The following is an 18407-nucleotide window of genomic DNA, read 5'->3' as shown; positions in this document are numbered from 1 at the left end:
CAGACAGTCCAGTTTCTCCCCCTATGAGTCCTGGGTCAGAGACTTCTAAGGGGCCGCATGTCTCAGTGTCCCGGTAATTGCTGCATTTACCTCTGAGGGAAAGCCGTCCTCAAGTTCCTAGTTCTGCCTGCTGCCAGACAGTCCAGTTTCTCCCCCTATGAGTCCTGGGTCCCCAGAGACTTCCTGGAACCGGAGTTCAGAGCAGTCGGGAGCTCGTGACTCCCTCCCGATTCAAAAAGACAGCCGCATCCTCAGGTACTAGCCCCTTTCCGTGCGCTCGAGCCTCCGTACCTCTGCACTTTACTTCCGCAGCTCCTCTGAGTCTCACTGTGCTTTTCTCTTTCCTTCTAGTTGTAGAATTTCCACTCATCCAGCCTTCCTGTAGTTCTGGATGATGTCCGTTTTGTCTTTTCGTTGTATTTTTGAAGTTGTTGTGGGAGGCAGCAATTTCCGGTGTTTATCTATGCTGCCATCTTGGTTTCTCCTCCAGATTTTTTGAATCACGCAGAATTACTGGGATTAAAATCTACTTGTTCTTGGTAGATTTTCATTTACACTGCAAAATAAGTTAATATTTAAAGGATTTTTGCATATCTGTTCATAAATGAGATTAGTGTGCAATTTTCTCTTCTTATAGTAGTTTTATTTTGTTTTGGAATCAAGGATATTCTAGCCTTTTAAAATGAGTTAGCAGTCACTTAGATATAGTGTGGAAGAAAGTCATGGTAATATCCCTCTTAAAGGCATGTAAGTTTAAACTCTAGGAGAAGAAATATTTTTATCTTTAAAGGATTTTGAAACATCAACCTAAGGTAAGTGTATTTTTTTAGTGGGGGCAGGAGATTATTGGTGGGAGGGAAGTTGGGGATAGAGAAAATGTTGGTGAGTCCTGGAAGCTGCTCCATAGTCTGTCATAGCAGTGCAATTATTCTGGTGTTTATCTCTGAAGATAGTTTGGCAGACCTGAGAGGTACTCAATTGTGAGTAAGAGGAGAGCAGGTTGATGGCATTGGTTAGGGAAGGTACTATCAGAGACGTCTTAAAAGGGTTCTGCACCAAAATTGGAGCTAAACATGATCCGAGATTTTAAGTACATCCCAATTAGTCTATGTCCCTAATGTCCTTTAAAAGGAAAAAAGGATAGAGTGTCTCCTCAAGGTCCCACAATCATCCCTTTTGTTAAATTAAGCCATTTATGATGTCCTTCCTCCAAGTTTCTCATTGGAGATAATTTCAGTCAGATTTTTGTCTCTATAAAAAATCCGAGAAGTAGGTGTGGCTCCATATGTAATTTGCGTATAATCTCATTTCATTCTATAACACATAGTTTAACAAATCTTAGGAACTCTGAAGTTTGGGCTTTCTGAATATCTAGACATTACTACTTATGCAATTCCTAACCAAAGAGGTGCTCACCTTCTTCTGTACTTTATCTGTTCTTTTCGAAGTATCACAATTGGATTCACAGTTTTTGAGCCCCTACGATGTACCAGATACTGGATATTCAGAGATGATGTTCTTAAGGAGTTCAATCTTCCCTTTCTATCCTTGTTCTCAGAGCCCCTTTCCTTTTCTAGATAGCCAGGTGCTTTTTGCTTCTTTCTTTTTGCCTCTCTGTCAAAGCAGAGACTTTAAAGGAAATTTTGAGTTAAACCCAAGCTGCTTCTCTTGAGAAGAATTACTCCAGCTCTCTGAACATGGGCCTATTGTTTGTTTAGAACCCAGTGTTAATGAGGGCACAATGCTTGTCTTGATTCTTATATGGACCTATTAGTTTTGCTCTGTTCCATGGCCTTGGATCACTGCTCTGATGATTGATGCTTGCTACAGACCAGGTGAGAGGAGTTGGTTGACCAAAACAGTAGAAAACCCGTGCAAATTGCATTCTTATCAGGTATCATCCCTGTTTAAAAAGGGCAAACCATAATTTAGGGCTTCATTTTAAAACAAAATTATTACTGAAATAAGGTGTAAAGAAATGTGGAAAAGTAAGAGGAACTTAAAAAGCATTGTATGCAGTTTGTTTTCTGTTAGCCATTAATTGGATAATTCTTAAGCTAGTTTTCTGCATGTTATTCAGTTTTCCTTTTAATATCTTTGGATGCAAGATTGAGCTTTGCTGGCCTTTCTTTCTTGTTCTTTGGGTGTAAGTGCCATCTCTGGCAGCCCTCATGTCAGCGCTGGCTCAAATGAAGGAGGGCTGAAGGCTCCTTTTGGAGACCCACTTCCCTGGTTTTTTAATTTCTCACAGGGATAATTGTTGAGTGGTGCTACATAGGATAGTATTTCCCTTGCAACAGAGTTCAGGAATTCTGCCCAGTAATCACTCCTACTCCTGCTGGTATCTGTGTGGAAAGACTGGCAACTGGCTCTAGGTATCTCCCTAAAACTATATGTAGGACTTCGCCAGATTAACTCTGGGAAAGTCTTGCAGCCACCATGAATACTTTCCTCAGTGATCGTCAGCTTCATATGGTGAGAAACAGAATTTGTAGAGTTTAAAATTAGCTTATCATCTTATTCCAGGACACCCTCATATAGCCAGTCCTGTGAAACCAAAGGTATTTTTTTTACATCCTCACCCAAGAATATGTTTATTGATTTTAGAGAGAGGGGGGAAGAGAGAGAGAGAGAGAGAGAGAGAGAGAAGAGAGAAGAGAGAGAGAGTCTGTCTCCTGTATGCACCGCAACTGGGGATCAAACCCTTAACCTAGTAACTGAAACCACAACCATTTGTTGTATGGGATGACACTCCAACCAACTTAGTCACCCAGCCATGGTGAGTGCAATGGTATTTTTTGTTTTCTTTTTTATAGAGATATTAGAAGAACAATCGGGATATGAGTGATAAAGGCTCAGATTTAAAAAAAAATTTGTTTGAACATTGCTATTGTGGCTATATCCATTCTGGTGAAAGACCGTGATTTACTGTTTGTTGGTATTCTGTAGAATGGAACTGTCAACAATCTGAGATACACTGAAAAATAAAATTGTGGATCTAACATTTCCTCAAATTTAGTTGCTTCTCTGGGTGGAAGGTGAGGTTTTTGAGACACAACAGTTTGTAGTTTTGACATCTTTTACCAAGGAAACACTGATTCACAACTAGTCAGTAGACAAAAATAAATGGTGAACTTGCATAGACCATATTTTAGAATTATCTTTATAGTTACAGTTTTTAAATTGGAAATCAATGGCTATAAGGTGGGATGGGGTTGTTAATTGTTTTTTAAAGAGTTCTTTTCTCTTACAAAAATAAAATAGATCAATTTTGAGTAGCTATCTAGACTACATTAGTTAAAATGAAACAAAACAGAAACTTCTGCTGAAGAACTTTGGGAATCATCAAAATGACTTTGCCTTCTTTGCTAAAATTGATTCACTTTAGAGGTCCCAATTCTTTTTGATCCTTTCTTGCATCCACAACGTGTACCATGAAACTTTCCAGTGCCCTTCCATTCTGGGAAGGACATTCTGTCTCACCTCTTGACTCAGACCTGTCATTTAACTTGCTTTGGTCAATGGGATGTTAGCAAATGTGGCTGACACACGGAGAGGCTTGTAGAAGCACGTGTGCATTTCCGTTCACACTCTTGCCCTTTTCTGTCACTATGAGAACAAACCTGGGCTAGTCTGATGGAGGACGAGACTTATGGAGCAGAGCTGAATTACTCCCGTCGTCCCAGCCAGGCCATTCTAGATCAACCCAAATTGGTCAGCCAACCACAAGACATGTTGGTGGGCTCAGCTAAAACCAGAAGAAATGCCCAGCTGCAAATAAATGCTTATTGTTTTAAGCCACTGAGTTTTGGGGTGGTGGAACCTGCAGCATTCTTCTATCCATAGATAATGGAAACAGTCTCTAATAACTCCTTAGGAAAAAAAAAAAATTCAACTAGGCAAATGTCACAGAGGATCCTGAGTGATTTTTTGCTGTTCTACTGACAATATATGTTTTGCATTGATTTCAAGAAAATCCTAGAGCCAGCCACTCAGTGATACTTGTGTGAGACTTGATTTAAAATGAAGCATGTTTTTTTTGTGTGGGTTGATTTCAGAAACTCTGGCGATGCTTCCACTTAGTCTATACATTCCACTAATGTATGTTAGCATTACTAGGCACACAATAGTTCAGTCCATAAAGAAAGATAAGGCAGAAAATGCAAGTAGTTGAGTTAAATTCATATGGTAATAAACACAAATGCCAATATATTCTTTGTCAAGAGCAAATTTTGACGAGGGAGGGGTAGAGGTGAGTGGAGTCAGTAAAATGGGAAAAACGAGGCTGGCAAAAGGGAAACTAGATTCATTTTGTTCCATTTAAAGACAATGAGGTGTAAAAATGAATGTTGTGAACGAAGACCGAGCTTTCAAATCTTAACCCTATTTATACTCTGCAAGTTCAACTTATTAATAAAAGGTTGAGTGAAAAGAGGCAAAGAGGTAGTTTTGTTTAGGGGTATGATTCTTTAATTCTTTCTTTGTGCTTTGAAATCAAATGAGTGTTGTCTTTTCTACTTTCAGACTCTCTCTATAGCATTGCTATTTCATTCACTTTCTTTTGTGGTAGAAAGAAGTCGGCTTTTTAGTAAATATATAAGAAGTAGCAGGCTGAGAATCAGAGCCCCCTCCACCGAACACATCTTAGCAGTTATTCATCTGGAGCTGTGCTCTGAGAAGGGGTGCTGGTTGGGGGACCTGTACTCAGTTAATTCATCATATTACTTGGAAAGGTCCTTGTTATTTTGCACAGCAGTGTGGTCACCTGGCGGTAGGTCATTAGCATTTTAGTCTTCTTTTCCTCACAACAATGCACAACATGCTAATTAGAGGATTCTGAAAGCTAAGTAACCGGTTTTAAAATCAGACATTTTAATTTGCAGCTTTAATGGCTGTTTTTATAATAACTGGCTTTATTGGGGGTAAAAGCACTTCTCATGTTCCACTAGCAAGGCAGAGTATAACAGAAGCTGACAAAATTAAAAACCTCATAATGTGACCTTTGCCTGGGATAAAAGGCTGTTTCATAACAATTTCCTTTTGTTCTTTGTTTAAGCCATTACTCTAAAAGGAGCCTCCGATTAATCTAAGTAAATGCATCATTACAGTACTAATCCATGTCCTTCTGTCAGTGTCTGTTTTAATTAAATAAGAAATGCTAGCAGAAAGATATCGCGCACAAAGCTGTGATTGGAGAAAGAAGCACTGGTTGATCAGGGAAAGACTTAAAAAGGGCTTTACTGTTTTGTTCATTTGCATAGTTCCAGATGCCACAGTGTTCCAGGTTGAAAGAAAACTTACAAAAGAGTTTAACACATTTCACTCTTATAGATTTAAAATAATGGGCTTTACCAATGAAATTCTAATCATCAAATTTATCACATGCTAGACATTCCAAAGCAGGGAGCGGAACAGTTTGGGGTGTGTCTTTTAAACCTTTTATGCTGTCTTGTGTTGTATCTTGTGAAAACATACCTGCCAAATTTGCATGTGTTCCTTCTTATTTTGGGTGACAGTGATAGTAAAACCTGGTTGTGGACATACAGTTGATTTTTTTCTTTCTTTTAAAAGTCTATTGCAGTTTCTAGTTTAGTTTTTTTTTAAAAAAATGGTTTTCTGTTGATATTATGTAAGGAATTTCGGCAATTGGTTTTTAACAATGAAAAGTACATTTAATAAATGCTTTTAAAATGAATGTACCCAGTTAATATTGCTACACTGATACACAGAAACTCTTCGGAGTAGTAGAGTTGCAGAATTCCCGTGGTGAGGGCTTTCTCCATATACAGGCCCTTATTTGATGTAATGAAAAGAGAAAGTGTGCAACAGTGAGACTGTTAATTAATTTAGCCTAACAAGATGAAGATAAATGAAGCAAAGCACAGATTGAATGAAGCAAGAGGTCTTATTTACAATTTAATACATTTTTATATAATGCAGATTTCACTTGATAAAAAATAAACAGACCCCCGCCCCAAATACTTGCTAAAAGAAAAGTACACTCCTAACCACCACCATTCAACACTAAAATGCTGATCTGACTACAGAAAACATGTACTGTGGCTCAATATAGAAGACACTTTTACACACTGTAAACAGTGCTTTTCTACTGCTAAGAATCCTACACTAGTTAACCTTTAACTTCAGTATTTTATTCTTCTCGTTGTAGACTGGGGATGACCATAAGAATAATTATCTGAAAACCTTTGAGTTTCTTGTTCCCTAGGTGATCCTGAGACATCTTGCTTCAGTTATTTAATAATCATTTTATTTTAATCCTCTTTTTGTAACCAAAGGAAAGAAGCTCTAAAGTGAGAAAATAAGAAGAGCCGTGAGTCTTTTTACAATGTGCTTGAATCTGTAGCAATTGTGCAGAATTCTTAAATTAGCATTATTTTTAAAAGTCTCCCTTTCAGAGATTAATGAGCTATATCCAGTATTTGACCTTTTATCATCCTTGCTTTCTGCTCAGAAGTACTTCCTTCCTTCCTACAGTAGCTAGAAAAGACGGTCTCTTATGTTACTGTAGGCAGTGTAACAGGGCTCTCTACAAATGGTGTTATTATGGCCACTATGTATTTATCTCAGGGGTCACGAACAAATCCATGCAACTGCTTCTAAGGATTTCAATAAATAGGACTTTTTATCCAGACAATCGCCTTTTATGTTACTTTTAAACAAAACTACTAGTCCATCAAGAGTTTCAAAAGAAAACAATTCTACAGAGTGCCGGTATGGCCGCACAGACCAATCATCATGGCACCCATTCTCCAGTCCTTTATTTTTCAAGTCCACAACAATAGGTTGTTGATTCAATGGACAAGACCAGAACAATCAAGTTCTCTGTTTAGCAGCAGTGCAGCATTTTAATGCCCTTCTCTAATAATGGTCTCATTATTGTTATTCTAAGACTGGGCCTCAGGAGGAGGAATATTTGCTGGAGGTACGTCATTATTTTGCAAATTTCTATTAGCTCATCATGTTGTCTGTAGTGTGAAAATCGTAGCTAATTAGGGCAGCCAGTTAGACTACCAGCTTTTGAGCTTATGAGTTAAAAGGTAGCATACTTGATAGGCCAGTGATGTGAAAAAGGTGGTAAAAAGGAGGATTAGAGCAGTTGCCTTAGTAACTCCAACTTCCATCTGTGAGGGAACAATGGACTTGTGTTTCTCCCCCACCTTGGTGTAAAAATTGGTTTTGTTTTGAAAGGACAGGGTTCTTTTTATGACAATCTGGAATTCAGCCCAACTGAGTGTAGTTTTAGTTGTTAGGAGAGACCATTGGGGATAGGAAAGATGAAAGGTCATGGTGAGCTTCAAGGACATGAAAGGTTGTTGTCTCATGTAACAATGGTAGATTGTTTTTTCTCTAATATTTCTAGCCAGCCCCTAAGTCAGGTGATGGAACAAATACCTACAGTTTAGTCAGGTGAAACAGCAGGGGGAGGGGGAAGGAAAGGAGAAAAATGGGGTAAGAGAGAGTTTTTACTTTGTTAGAAAAAATGAAAGGGTAACTTCAATTTGCTTTTATTAAGCAAAGTGATTTTTCTTTGTCACCATCTCTGAGATTCCAGTGTGCTTTGGATGGTTTGCCTCTGTGGGCCATCACATCTCTGGGAAGCTCTCCAATGTGTTAGGAAATGTGATTTAAGCTTTCTTCCTGAACTCCCGGGAGGACCAATGATGTGATACTTAACAATAAATTTAGTTGTTGTAGCTTTCTCACATTATTGGTGTTCTTAAAAGGTTTTCCTTCAAATGCACAGTGAGTAAAATGAATGATAAATATGAAAGAAATTTGTTTCACCACTCTACAGGGTTTTATCATAAATTCATGACTTCCATCACAGAAAGTTTACAGGAAACTGTCTAGATGTTGCTGCAATAGCAACACAAATTTTTCTCTCTGTACATAAGAAAATGCCACAATTTTAAGAGCTATTGGGGGGTTTTGTATTACAGAGGAGGTGATAGAAAAGGATTGGATCCGGTGCTATTTCTTAAAAACCCTCACAACCAAATCACCCTTTCTGGGTTTGAAATACTTATATTTCAACAAAATAAGTGACTTCTATTTCCCTTCCATATCAATATTAAAACGGTTGTGGGGTGTGTGTTTGTGTATGTGTTTACAACCAGACAGAGTATAGGAACATTCTCTTTTAAAGCAAAAAGATCATCTTTTGGTGATCAAAGGAACCCTCATATTTCTTCCTCTCTATTGTCTCCAAACAACCCTTGTGTAATTGAAGCTGGATTTGGTCCAGGGGGCTGGGGGGATTTTGAAATTCTCTTTTAATCCCAGGTCTTTGTGTTTTTTTTTTTCCCCCTGACAATGTACCCCTAAGGTACATGACATTCAGAATCTGCAACCTTCCTTGATCCAGGCACTGTATAAGATACTTTCATATACATTATTATTATTTAGAATTTAAACACTTTTTCTTTCTAGTGTGGCAAATTAATTAACTGTCTGTTTCTTAGCTTTTGCATTTATAGAAAGGGACATGGTGTTATTCAACTTTATTAAATGTTGTAGGTCATAACAATCAGTATATGATTGAAAAAGGCAATATACATTTCACAAAATATTATGAGTATAAATTTGTGCTTTATCAAAAAATATATTCATATGAGCCATAATAATTAGTTCAATATAAATGGCATAGTTTATTTTGGAATCATTCTAACATATTTAGACATTTTGGACTTTATTTGAACATAGAGGAGAAAGTAAAATAATCCATCATGTCAGCTTCTTAATTCATAATAAAAAATGTACTCCCTAGTAACGTTTTGATATATTTCATTTCAGTCTTTAATCTATGCATGTATAAGAAAGAACATGTCTAGCTTGTTTACTGCCCTCTCTCCGGTGCTCAGAACAGTGTGTGGCTCATAGCAGCTACTTGAAAAATAGTTGTTGAAAAATGAAAAAAAAGAAAAAGAAAAATTGGCTCATACTTTAGATATATATCTATATTTAAGAAATCATTTTATTGGATTTTCCCATGTTTATAGTCTTGTGAAAACATGATTTTTTGTTTGTTTGTTTTGTTAATCCTCACCCAAGGATATTTTTCCATTGATTTTTAGAGAGAGTGGAAGAGAGAGGGAAAGACAGAGAGAAACATCCATGTGAGAGAAACACATCGATTAGTTGCCTCCTGCATGAGCCCCGACTAGGGCCTGGGCCGGGGAGGAACCTGCAACCAAGGTACGTGCCCTTGACCCGAATCAAACCTAGGACCCTTTGATCCGTAGGGTGACACTCTATCCACTGAGCCAAACCAGCTAGGGGAAAAACACAATTAAAAAAAAAACACTTTGATTTCTTTTTTGAGAGAGGGAATGATTACAATCATGCACCACATAAAGTTTTGGTCAATGACAGATTGCTTATACAATGCTTGTCCGGTAAGATTATATTGGAGCTGAAAAATTCCTGTTGCTTAATGAGGTGTAGCCATAGGCATACTATCACCTTCTTCAAGTCTTTGCTTAGATGTCATCTTCTCAGTGAGGTCTACCTTGACCACTGTATTTTAAAATTGCAACTCTCCAAACATTCCTGATCTCCCTAATGTTATACTATTGGTTTCCATAGCTTTTATTAAATTTTAACATACTGATTTATATATCTATTAAATTTAATGGCCACCTTTTTCTTATATTTCCTAGAAAATAAGCTCAGATAGCAGAGATTTTGACAGTTGTTGTCACTTCAGAGTCCAGAGTGCTAACCATTACACGATGGAACCCCCTTTGTTGTTGTCACTTATATTCCTCAGTGTCTTGAACAATATCCAAAACATAGTAGGTTTTCAATATTTATTGAAACTTAAAAAGATGGAAGTATTTTTTAAGTCAAGAATCAACCCTTTTTTTCTTTACGTGGGAAACTCTCATCAGCCCATTTGTACACTGGCTAAGGACTACTGCTTTCTCAATGTTAAAATGTACATATTAATCCAGTTAAATTAAGTCATAGCACTAGACTGACTCTTAGGCCATGTTGGATACAGTCTAAGTTTCTTGCAACAAATGTCCCAAACTTTTGCTATTTGAAATCACTCTTATTTTAGCTTTAAGGAGATACTTCTGGATGAGAAATGTCACCAGTCACTCCAGATGATCCCTTTTCTATCTAGAAGCTCTTCTGGTAAGACACTTAAGGTTTGTGTTTTGACCTGGGCAAATTCAGGTTGACATGATTATTTATCTATATTTTGGGATAATTTTACTTTATTCTGCCCCTAACTGATATTGGTCCTATTCTTGATATTTTCTTTGGAAATATATTTCACAAATTCCTGTTTATGTCTTTTACTCTATATGGTTTGCACTTTCATTTAAAAATAGTTCTACCATATGACCCAGCAATTCTATTTCTGGTATTTATTTGAAGAAAATGAAAACTAATTTGAAAAGATATATGCACCCCCGTGTTCATTGTAGCATTATTTACAATAGCCAAGATATGGAAGCAACCTAGGTGTCCATCAATAAATGACTAGATGAAAAAGAAACACACACACACACACACACACACACACACACAGGAATATTATGTAGCAATAAAAAAGAATGAAATCTTACCAACATGGATGGACCTAGAGAGTATTATGCTAAGTGAAATAAGTAAAATACTATATAGTTTCACTTATATGTGGAATCTGAAAAAATAAAACCAACCAACAAATAGAACAAAACAAAAATAGACTTATAGAAATAGAGACCAAAGGGACGGTTGCCAGAGGGGAGGTGGATGGAAGGATAAAAAAAGCTGAAGGGGAATATAGTTAATAATATTGCGATAAGTTGGCACGGTGATGGATGATTACAAAAATTAGTGGTATGATCACATTATAAGGTATAAAAGTGTTGAATCACTATATTGTATACATGAAACTAATATAATTAATATAATATTGTATACCAACTATACTTAAATTAAAAAAATAAAATTGCCACTTTGTGTCCTTTGTGGATGTGTTATTATCTTTATATAATAGCAATTTATATAGCTATATATAATTTATATAGTAACCTCATATTTATATAGTATTTATAGTTTCAAAACTCTTTAATAAAGATGATCTGGTTTAATTATCAAAATAATCTTAGGTACACATGGCATGATTTATTATACCCATTTAGGGACCGAGGCACATAGAAGTTAAGAGACTTAATCTAGATCATAAATATAGTAGTGGTAGAGAGGCCAGGATAAATCCAAGTCTTCTGAGTTCTACTAGTCCAGTACTATTTTTATTTTGGTCACTTTAATCTTCTCTCCAGGTTAAATAATCATTGTTTTGTTGACCTTTTAAAATAGGTTATTCTATAAAAATAAAAACAAGTGATTAGAATTAAAACATGTTTTTTACTTCATTTTACCTCGCCTCCTATTCCCATTCTCAAGGACTTTTTATTTATTTATTTTTTTTAGCTTTCCATGATTCTTCTTTTCCCAGTCATTTTCTTTGGCTACTGTAGCAATTTTTGAAACCACTGGCTGCCATGTCTGTTTTCTCACCCTTTGGCTAGTTGTTTCTTTCACATCTCTAGATGTGACTAAGCAAGTCCGTTCATTATAATAGGCATAGAGCAGACTGGAGGGGTCCATGGGAATGATTGCACACACACACACACACACACACACACACACACACACACACACACAGGAATATTATGTAGCAATAAAAAAGAATGAAATCTTACCAACATGGATGGACCTAGAGAGTATTATGCTAAGTGAAATAAGTAAAATACTATATAGTTTCACTTATATGTGGAATCTGAAAAAATAAAACCAACCAACAAATAGAACAAAACAAAAACAGACGTATAGAAATAGAGACCAAAGGGACAGTTGCCCTGGGAGACAGTTAATATAGCAGACAAAAAGCATTAGCTAAAAGACTGGACAATGAACACCAATAAGTATAGTCCATGTGATATATAAGAGAGGCATAAAACAGGAGATTAAAGTGTTTTCATAAAGCACACAAAGCAAGAAAAGTCAGGTGTTTAGGCAGCTAGGCCACAATAAGGCCATAGACAGACACTAAGGAGTTAAAGGACAGATTCCAGTTTCTGCGTAGTCTGCAAGTGGATGGTTACCAAGACCATGGGAGGGTCATGGTCTTGGATGGACTAGTGCCCTCAGATATAGGAAAATAAGGTAGAATCCTAGTTATTGTAATCAAAGCAAAAAGCCAAAGTCAAACTAGCAGCAAAAGTAATTAATCTCATTCTGTGTCCAAATTTCATTCTGTGTTGGAGTCTCTTAGATATGATCAGAGATGGTCCTAGAGCAGTGACTCTCAAACTTTTAATGTGCATAAGAATCCCCTGGGGTGCTTCAGATTTCTAAAGTAGGACCCAGGTGTCTATATATATCTATATTTAGGTGTATATATTTTTAACAACTGCCCCAGATTATTCTCTTGCAAGTGTTTACAGATCACACTAGTTAAATTTTCCGTAAAGACTGAGATGGCACTTATTGTATGACAAGGGACCAAGTGATTATAAGCATTGAGAGAGGAGGCATTTAGAGGTTGAAAGTCAGACCTTTCTACTAAGAGAAAAATATATCTGTTATTCCCAGAGCTGATTTGTATTTAACTGAATGTAAGAAAGCAGGAAACATGGTCTGATAATGCACTAGACTGGTGTGTTAGAAGCCTATTAGGTTTCTGTTCATGTCTCTTGTTTCTTGTGTTTATGACCTGAGTGTTTTTGTAATATCTAACATAAAGGGTATACCTATTAGTGGAAAAAAGTAAGGCTGATTGTTCTTCTGTGCCTAATCTAAACTGCCCCTCATTTTTATTTAACATTTTTTATCTATGTAATTGAATTTCATCTTTTTCTTTCTGCTTCATAAATTGATTAGCATGAGTTGGGCAGACTGCGGTAATGCTAAGGGTTAACCAGAAGAGAATTACAAATGAACTATCTAGAAAGTTGATTATTAATCCAGCTAGAGAAGAAATATCCTTTTACTTAGCAAGAATGAGTATCTGAAGAGCTGATAATATTGTTCAGGCAGTGAGGTGGAATGGCAGAGCTTGGTAAGTAAAACAAAACTTGGAAGTAATCTTTTATATCTAATTTTTTAAATGTGTAGAATTTTGATCTATTTAAACAGTTAAATATAATATGAATTTACAAGCTGCCGGAACAAATCTAAAAAGTTCCAAATGTGTTTGTTAATGAGATCCCTACATAGACTATCGGTAAAAGTTAACTGAAAAGTATTTACATAAGCAGATAAACATATTTAATTTTGAATATTTATAAAAATACACGATTAGATTTGTGATTAAGAACAAGGAAGTGGGCATGGAGGAATGATTACTAAAACAATCTAAAGCCAAACCTCAAACTGAAGAATATTGAGTGACAAAGTTGTTTTTTCACAAGAGTGAGTTCTGGGTTCTTCGGTATTAAAATATAATTTAAAATATAATGTTCACAGAAAGATTCAGTGAGATATTTTTCAGACTTCTAGGTTACAAAAAATATCTTAAGTTCTATTTTCAGGGTTTTAGTGCTCATTTCATCATGATGTTTAATTTAAGGACCTTTCTAAAGCCAGCTTTTTATTGTACTTGTGAATTGGAAGGAAGGAGAAATGAGAGGATCTGTGCTATTTGTACAAAGAAAATTAAGTGAAACGATATGATTTTAATAATATTCTTACATCAAAGACTGCTCTTTCTGTTGTAGAAAAATTTTGATGTCAATTCGATAAGATTGAAGTTTTGTACGAATTACTTGATATTGCAAAAATGAGCTTTTAAACAGAGTATAGCCTATATTGAATATTATTGCAGCTTTATGCAATCATAAATCACTTCAATGCAGCATTGGACTTAGGAGAACTTAGTAAACTTATTAAACTTATCTTAAATTGTAATCAGATACCATCAAAGGATGGATTTTAACCCTTTCTTTAAAGTATTCTTTAGTGGCATTAACAAAACCTCAAATTAGCATTTTGTTATTTATTATTTAAAAGAGCACAGAAAAAGTGTGTTTTTAAAAAATTCAATATTAGAAATATATGTTATATGTGTGTATGTGTTTGTGTATGTGTGCTTTTGAATATACGGAGTATATATGCTTTCAAAATATCGGAGCACCATTTGGCCATATACACTCAGCTTTTTGTTAGTTCTAGTATTCTGGTTCATATTTAGGACCGGGAATATAGTATATAATAAATGAAATAATAAAAAACAATAGCTAAAATTTATTGAGCTCTTGTGTGCTAAATATTATGATGTTAAATGCTTTATCTCATTTAATCCTTACATTAAGTCTGTGGTTGTTGGAAAGCTACAAAGGTTATAGTGTATGCTAAAACTAAAGATAAGCTAATTAAAGAGTCTAATATATGATGCAAAAAGTCTAGAAAATAAAGTTTTAGGAAACAAAGTATTTAAGAGTGGAGATCCCTAAATTCTGTGTGCTTGTCTTTCTCAAAATTAAGAGATTTAATATGAACCTGGTAAAGCAGAAGAGAAGGAAATGAACTGGTGAATTCTTAACATTCATTAATTCTTTCAAAAATTTATTATGAAAAATTTAGTTATATAAAATGTATAAAGAATAGGTTAAAATACCTATGTTTTTATAAGAAATAAAACATAAGCAATACAGTTGAAGCCTTCTGAGAACTCTTTACCAATTTTATATCTCCCTCTTTGTGCCAGAGGTAACCATTCTTTTGAATTTGGTGTTTATCATTCCCATGCTGTTCTTTATACTTAAACTTAATTCCATGTTCATTATAGGAGGGGAAAAAAATCCACTTACCATATTTTTTTTTTTTTTTGAGATTGAAGAAAGACCATTTCTTGGCTTCCTATTACATTTTAATTAAAACAAAAATTCTTAACATAATCTGCAAAGCCCTGGCCCTGCACAGTATGGCTCCTGCATTGCCAACTCTTGTCTTTCTCCCACTGATTTCTTCAGATTCAGCTGCTTTACTGGTCTACACAGCCCAAGCTTCTTTCCTGCTGTAAGGTTTTCAAAATATTGCTGTCTTCTTAACTGGAATATACTTCCCCCCATTCTTATTCAGAGTAATCCCAGCTATCCTTGAGGTCCCCATCTAAATGTAATTTCTTCAGAGAGGCCTTCTCTCTTCCTTTAATTCAAATCTTACCTGTGTGCAAAAGCCTTGCTTCCCACACATTAATTTACTTCATAGCTCATATTGCAATGAAAAATTATGTGTTTATTAGTGTGATTTTTGTTTAATGTTTGTTCTTCACTTGGACTGGTCCAGTTTGTTTTCACATGTTTTCCCTAGCATTTAGGATACATGGTCTTGTACTTACAGGCATTCAATAACTATTTGTTGTTATCAGGCAGAGGAGTGCATTGAATTAGAAAGAGGAAGAAAAGGATATTGAGAGAAAGAAAACTGCATAAAAATAAGTCTGTGGGTTAGTTTGTATATACTGTTTAGGTAAAATTATGCAAAACTGGGGTGAGGGAGGTGATTGGGACGGTTTTGTTTCTTATCATCCAGCTGTAGAGCGTGTGACAGCTTTTCTCCATAGTTGCTTCCTGTTTTTCAGTGCAGTCTTTCAGTTTCGTATTGTCATTTTGAGGAATCTGCATTCCTGATGTAAGAGCAGAGCTTTCAAATTGAACTTGTAGAGCAGTCCTAGTTGCTATAATCTTAATGTGGAAACACTATAACGAGCTCTGAAAATCTGGAACAATTTAGGATAGACACACAGTTGAAAAAATATATTTGGTACTTTTGCATAGGAAAACCATGAGGCCACTTAGTAAGAGTTTCAAGGTGGGTAACTGTAACTAAAATATTTATATTGGTGACATTTGTTATATTGTTAGGCAGTTTGATTTTTTTTCAAGAAAATATAGAAAGGGTTATAAACAAAGGAAAAAGAAAATAAAGTCAGTATGAGAGGAAGGCTGGGGTGTTCAAAATGTCAGAATATACTTATTTTTACTCTATGCAAATATTTGCTGGTATTTGTAATTAAAGTCCAACGTTACATGATTATGCTGAAAAAACTCTTTTTTGGTTGGTGGGGTGAGAAAAAAAGATAAAAAATAAGAGAATTTAATTAAAATGTCTTAGTGTTAAGTAAAAGGAGAGGCTTTGTAGAGTGTCTCATTTGTGGTCATAGAAGGTGCCATTATTATTTATAACTAGAGGCCCAGTGCATGAATTTGTGCACGGGTGGGGTCCCTCGGCCTGGCAGGTGATCGGGCATGATTGGGGCATCTTGCCCAGTCCCGATAGGGGCCCACTGGGGCCGGCTTGCCTGCGGGGGAGGGGTTAGGGGCTGTGGGAGGTTGGCTGTGGGAGCACACTGACTACCAGGAGGCAGCTCCTGCATTGAGCGCCTGCCCCCCTGGTGGTCAGTGCATGTCATAGTGACTGGTTGACCGGTCGTAATGGTCACTTAGGCTTTTATATATATAGATATTGTACCTGGTATTTTTATTGCACTTTATACTTTTAAGTGAACTTTTTCATATGTTACCTTATACAATTTTTATAGTAACACTGTGAGATATTTAAAATGGGATCTTATTACTTTCGTTTCATAACTAGGAAAACTGGGACAGAAGTGAGGCAGAAGCTGGGACTAAAACTTAAAAAAATTTCTAGGTATAATTTCCTAGGCAAGACTCATATTCACTCCACCTTTGCCCATCCAGAAAGATTTAGATTTGAGGGTATAATTAGGTTATTCTAAGGACCAGGATGAATTAGGTGAATGTCCTCTATAGGTTTCCCAGACGTAAACATTTTTTTTTTCTAATTTCCTCAAGATGCGAAGTAGTTAACCATCTCCAACAAATGGAACTGAGATGGTTAAGTGCATATAACTAACAAACACATTGCTAAGCATATTCTAATTGAAGATTTGTTGGATAAAGTTTAATAGGCCTAATATCTTAGGAGTCCAAAAATAAGGAGAAATAAATGTGAACTTTTAAGAATGAAATACCATAATTTGGGGTAACTGAACTGTGGCTCAAATAAAACCATGTGATGAAGCGAGGGTACAAGCCCTTTGGGTGTAAACCCAAACCACCAAGGATACATACTTCCGGTGCTCATTTAAAAGACTTTGAAAGAAAATGTGAAAGGCAATATGTATGCTGCATATACACACGTGTGCAGGCAAGTGGAGGGATATTTCTTTGAAGGCAAATGCCAGGAGGTCTTTGTAATGATTAGCTAAGAAGCTGTTTGCTGCATTAAGGTAAAAGCCAAATCTTGTATTTTTCAATTGGACAAATAGTCTGGTTACAGAGAAATTAAATTTCTCATTCTTTTTGGGCCAGTTGGCAGAAGCTTCCCTCAGGTTAAAAGAACCAAGCATGTTTACTCAGAAGAACAGAAGTCTTAAGAGAATCTGATAGCTGTCCTGAGATGGCTAAAGTGCTGCCACGGGGAAAGAGTGTACATTGTGGAGGGCCAAACCAGGTTAGCAGGTGAAAGTCACAGGGAGCCAGTCACAGGAGCAGCAGGAGAAAAACTTTGTCCAGTTACAGCTGTCTAAAAAGGAAATGAACTTCCTTGTTGAGGTAGTGACGGCCTTGTTACTAGAAGGAATTGGGAACAAAGATTAAAATGTTGAGTTTACACCAAGTTATTTCCATATTAAAGTTTATAGGAAGATGTCCTCTATGTGTCAGATGGCTAAGACAAGTAGATGTGTCAACATAAAGGACAACGATGTATTCCTTTATTATGTGAAGCCAAGAACGAACTTCACGAAGGCCAGGTTTACTTTCTGGATTTCTCATCCATACTTTAACATGTGAATAAAAAGATTGATGTATTTTTATCCACAAGCAGCCATTTGATGCCTGAAATTACCCCAGGTAGGAACTTTAGACTTCACCATCTATTTCCAAACCTCAGAAGAACTGCTGTGAGAGGATGGAATTGTATTAAAAGGGCAAAAAAGAGAAATTGTTTGTTTCTCCAGTGGGTCCAGATCTAAGCAATAAGAGTTTAATATGAGTTAGATAGAACAGATTAAAAAATAACACTAAATTCATTTTTCGCCTTTAAAAAGCTCCTGAGCTTCTGGTACAAGATAAGGGAATCACATTTTAAAGCACCTTTTCTGTCATTTCAGTTTCTTCTTATTGAGTTAATAATTTCATTAAAAAATAAAATATATTTTAATATTATTCAAGTAATACACAGATACATTTCTGTTGTAGAAAAGTGCCTGACACGTAGCAGGCAATCATTAAATGTTTCTTGAATAAATAATTATTGAAGCCCTAGCCAGTTTGGCTTAGTGCAGTGGTTCTCAACATGTGGGTCGCGACCCCTTTGGTGGTCGAACTACCCTCACAGAGGTCGCCTAAGACCATCCT

At 36.0% G+C, this 18407-nt stretch overlaps 1 protein-coding gene and 1 long non-coding RNA gene across 3 annotated transcripts in view; one reads left to right on the top strand and one right to left on the bottom strand.

Annotated features, from left to right (window-relative positions):
* Positions 1-2894: 2894 nt before the first annotated feature.
* LOC106724274 lies at positions 2895-16578 on the bottom strand. Its single transcript, XR_001360026.1, has 3 exons — positions 16547-16578; positions 11563-11564; positions 2895-2907 (listed from the first exon to the last, which is right to left on the bottom strand). It is a non-coding gene; the product is annotated as an uncharacterized LOC106724274 (long non-coding RNA).
* The window catches only part of SOX6 (SRY (sex determining region Y)-box 6), a 384360-nt gene continuing 373219 nt past the window's right edge, over positions 7267-18407 (top strand). The window contains exon 1 of one of the 2 annotated variants that reach the window (XM_014530922.1): positions 7267-7470. In XM_014530922.1, the coding sequence (XP_014386408.1) occupies positions 7466-7470 (5 nt within the window). In that variant the 5' untranslated portion in view covers positions 7267-7465. Of the gene's footprint in view, positions 7471-13012; positions 13082-18407 lie in introns of those variants that run through there. The other variant, XM_014530923.1, reaches the window with a different exon arrangement.

This window comes from Myotis brandtii, unplaced genomic scaffold (assembly GCF_000412655.1).
Source record: "Myotis brandtii unplaced genomic scaffold, ASM41265v1 scaffold782, whole genome shotgun sequence".
Lineage (NCBI taxonomy): Eukaryota > Metazoa > Chordata > Mammalia > Chiroptera > Vespertilionidae > Myotis > Myotis brandtii.
Note: the sequence above shows the minus strand (reverse complement) of the source record. Positions and strands in the feature narration are given on the sequence as shown.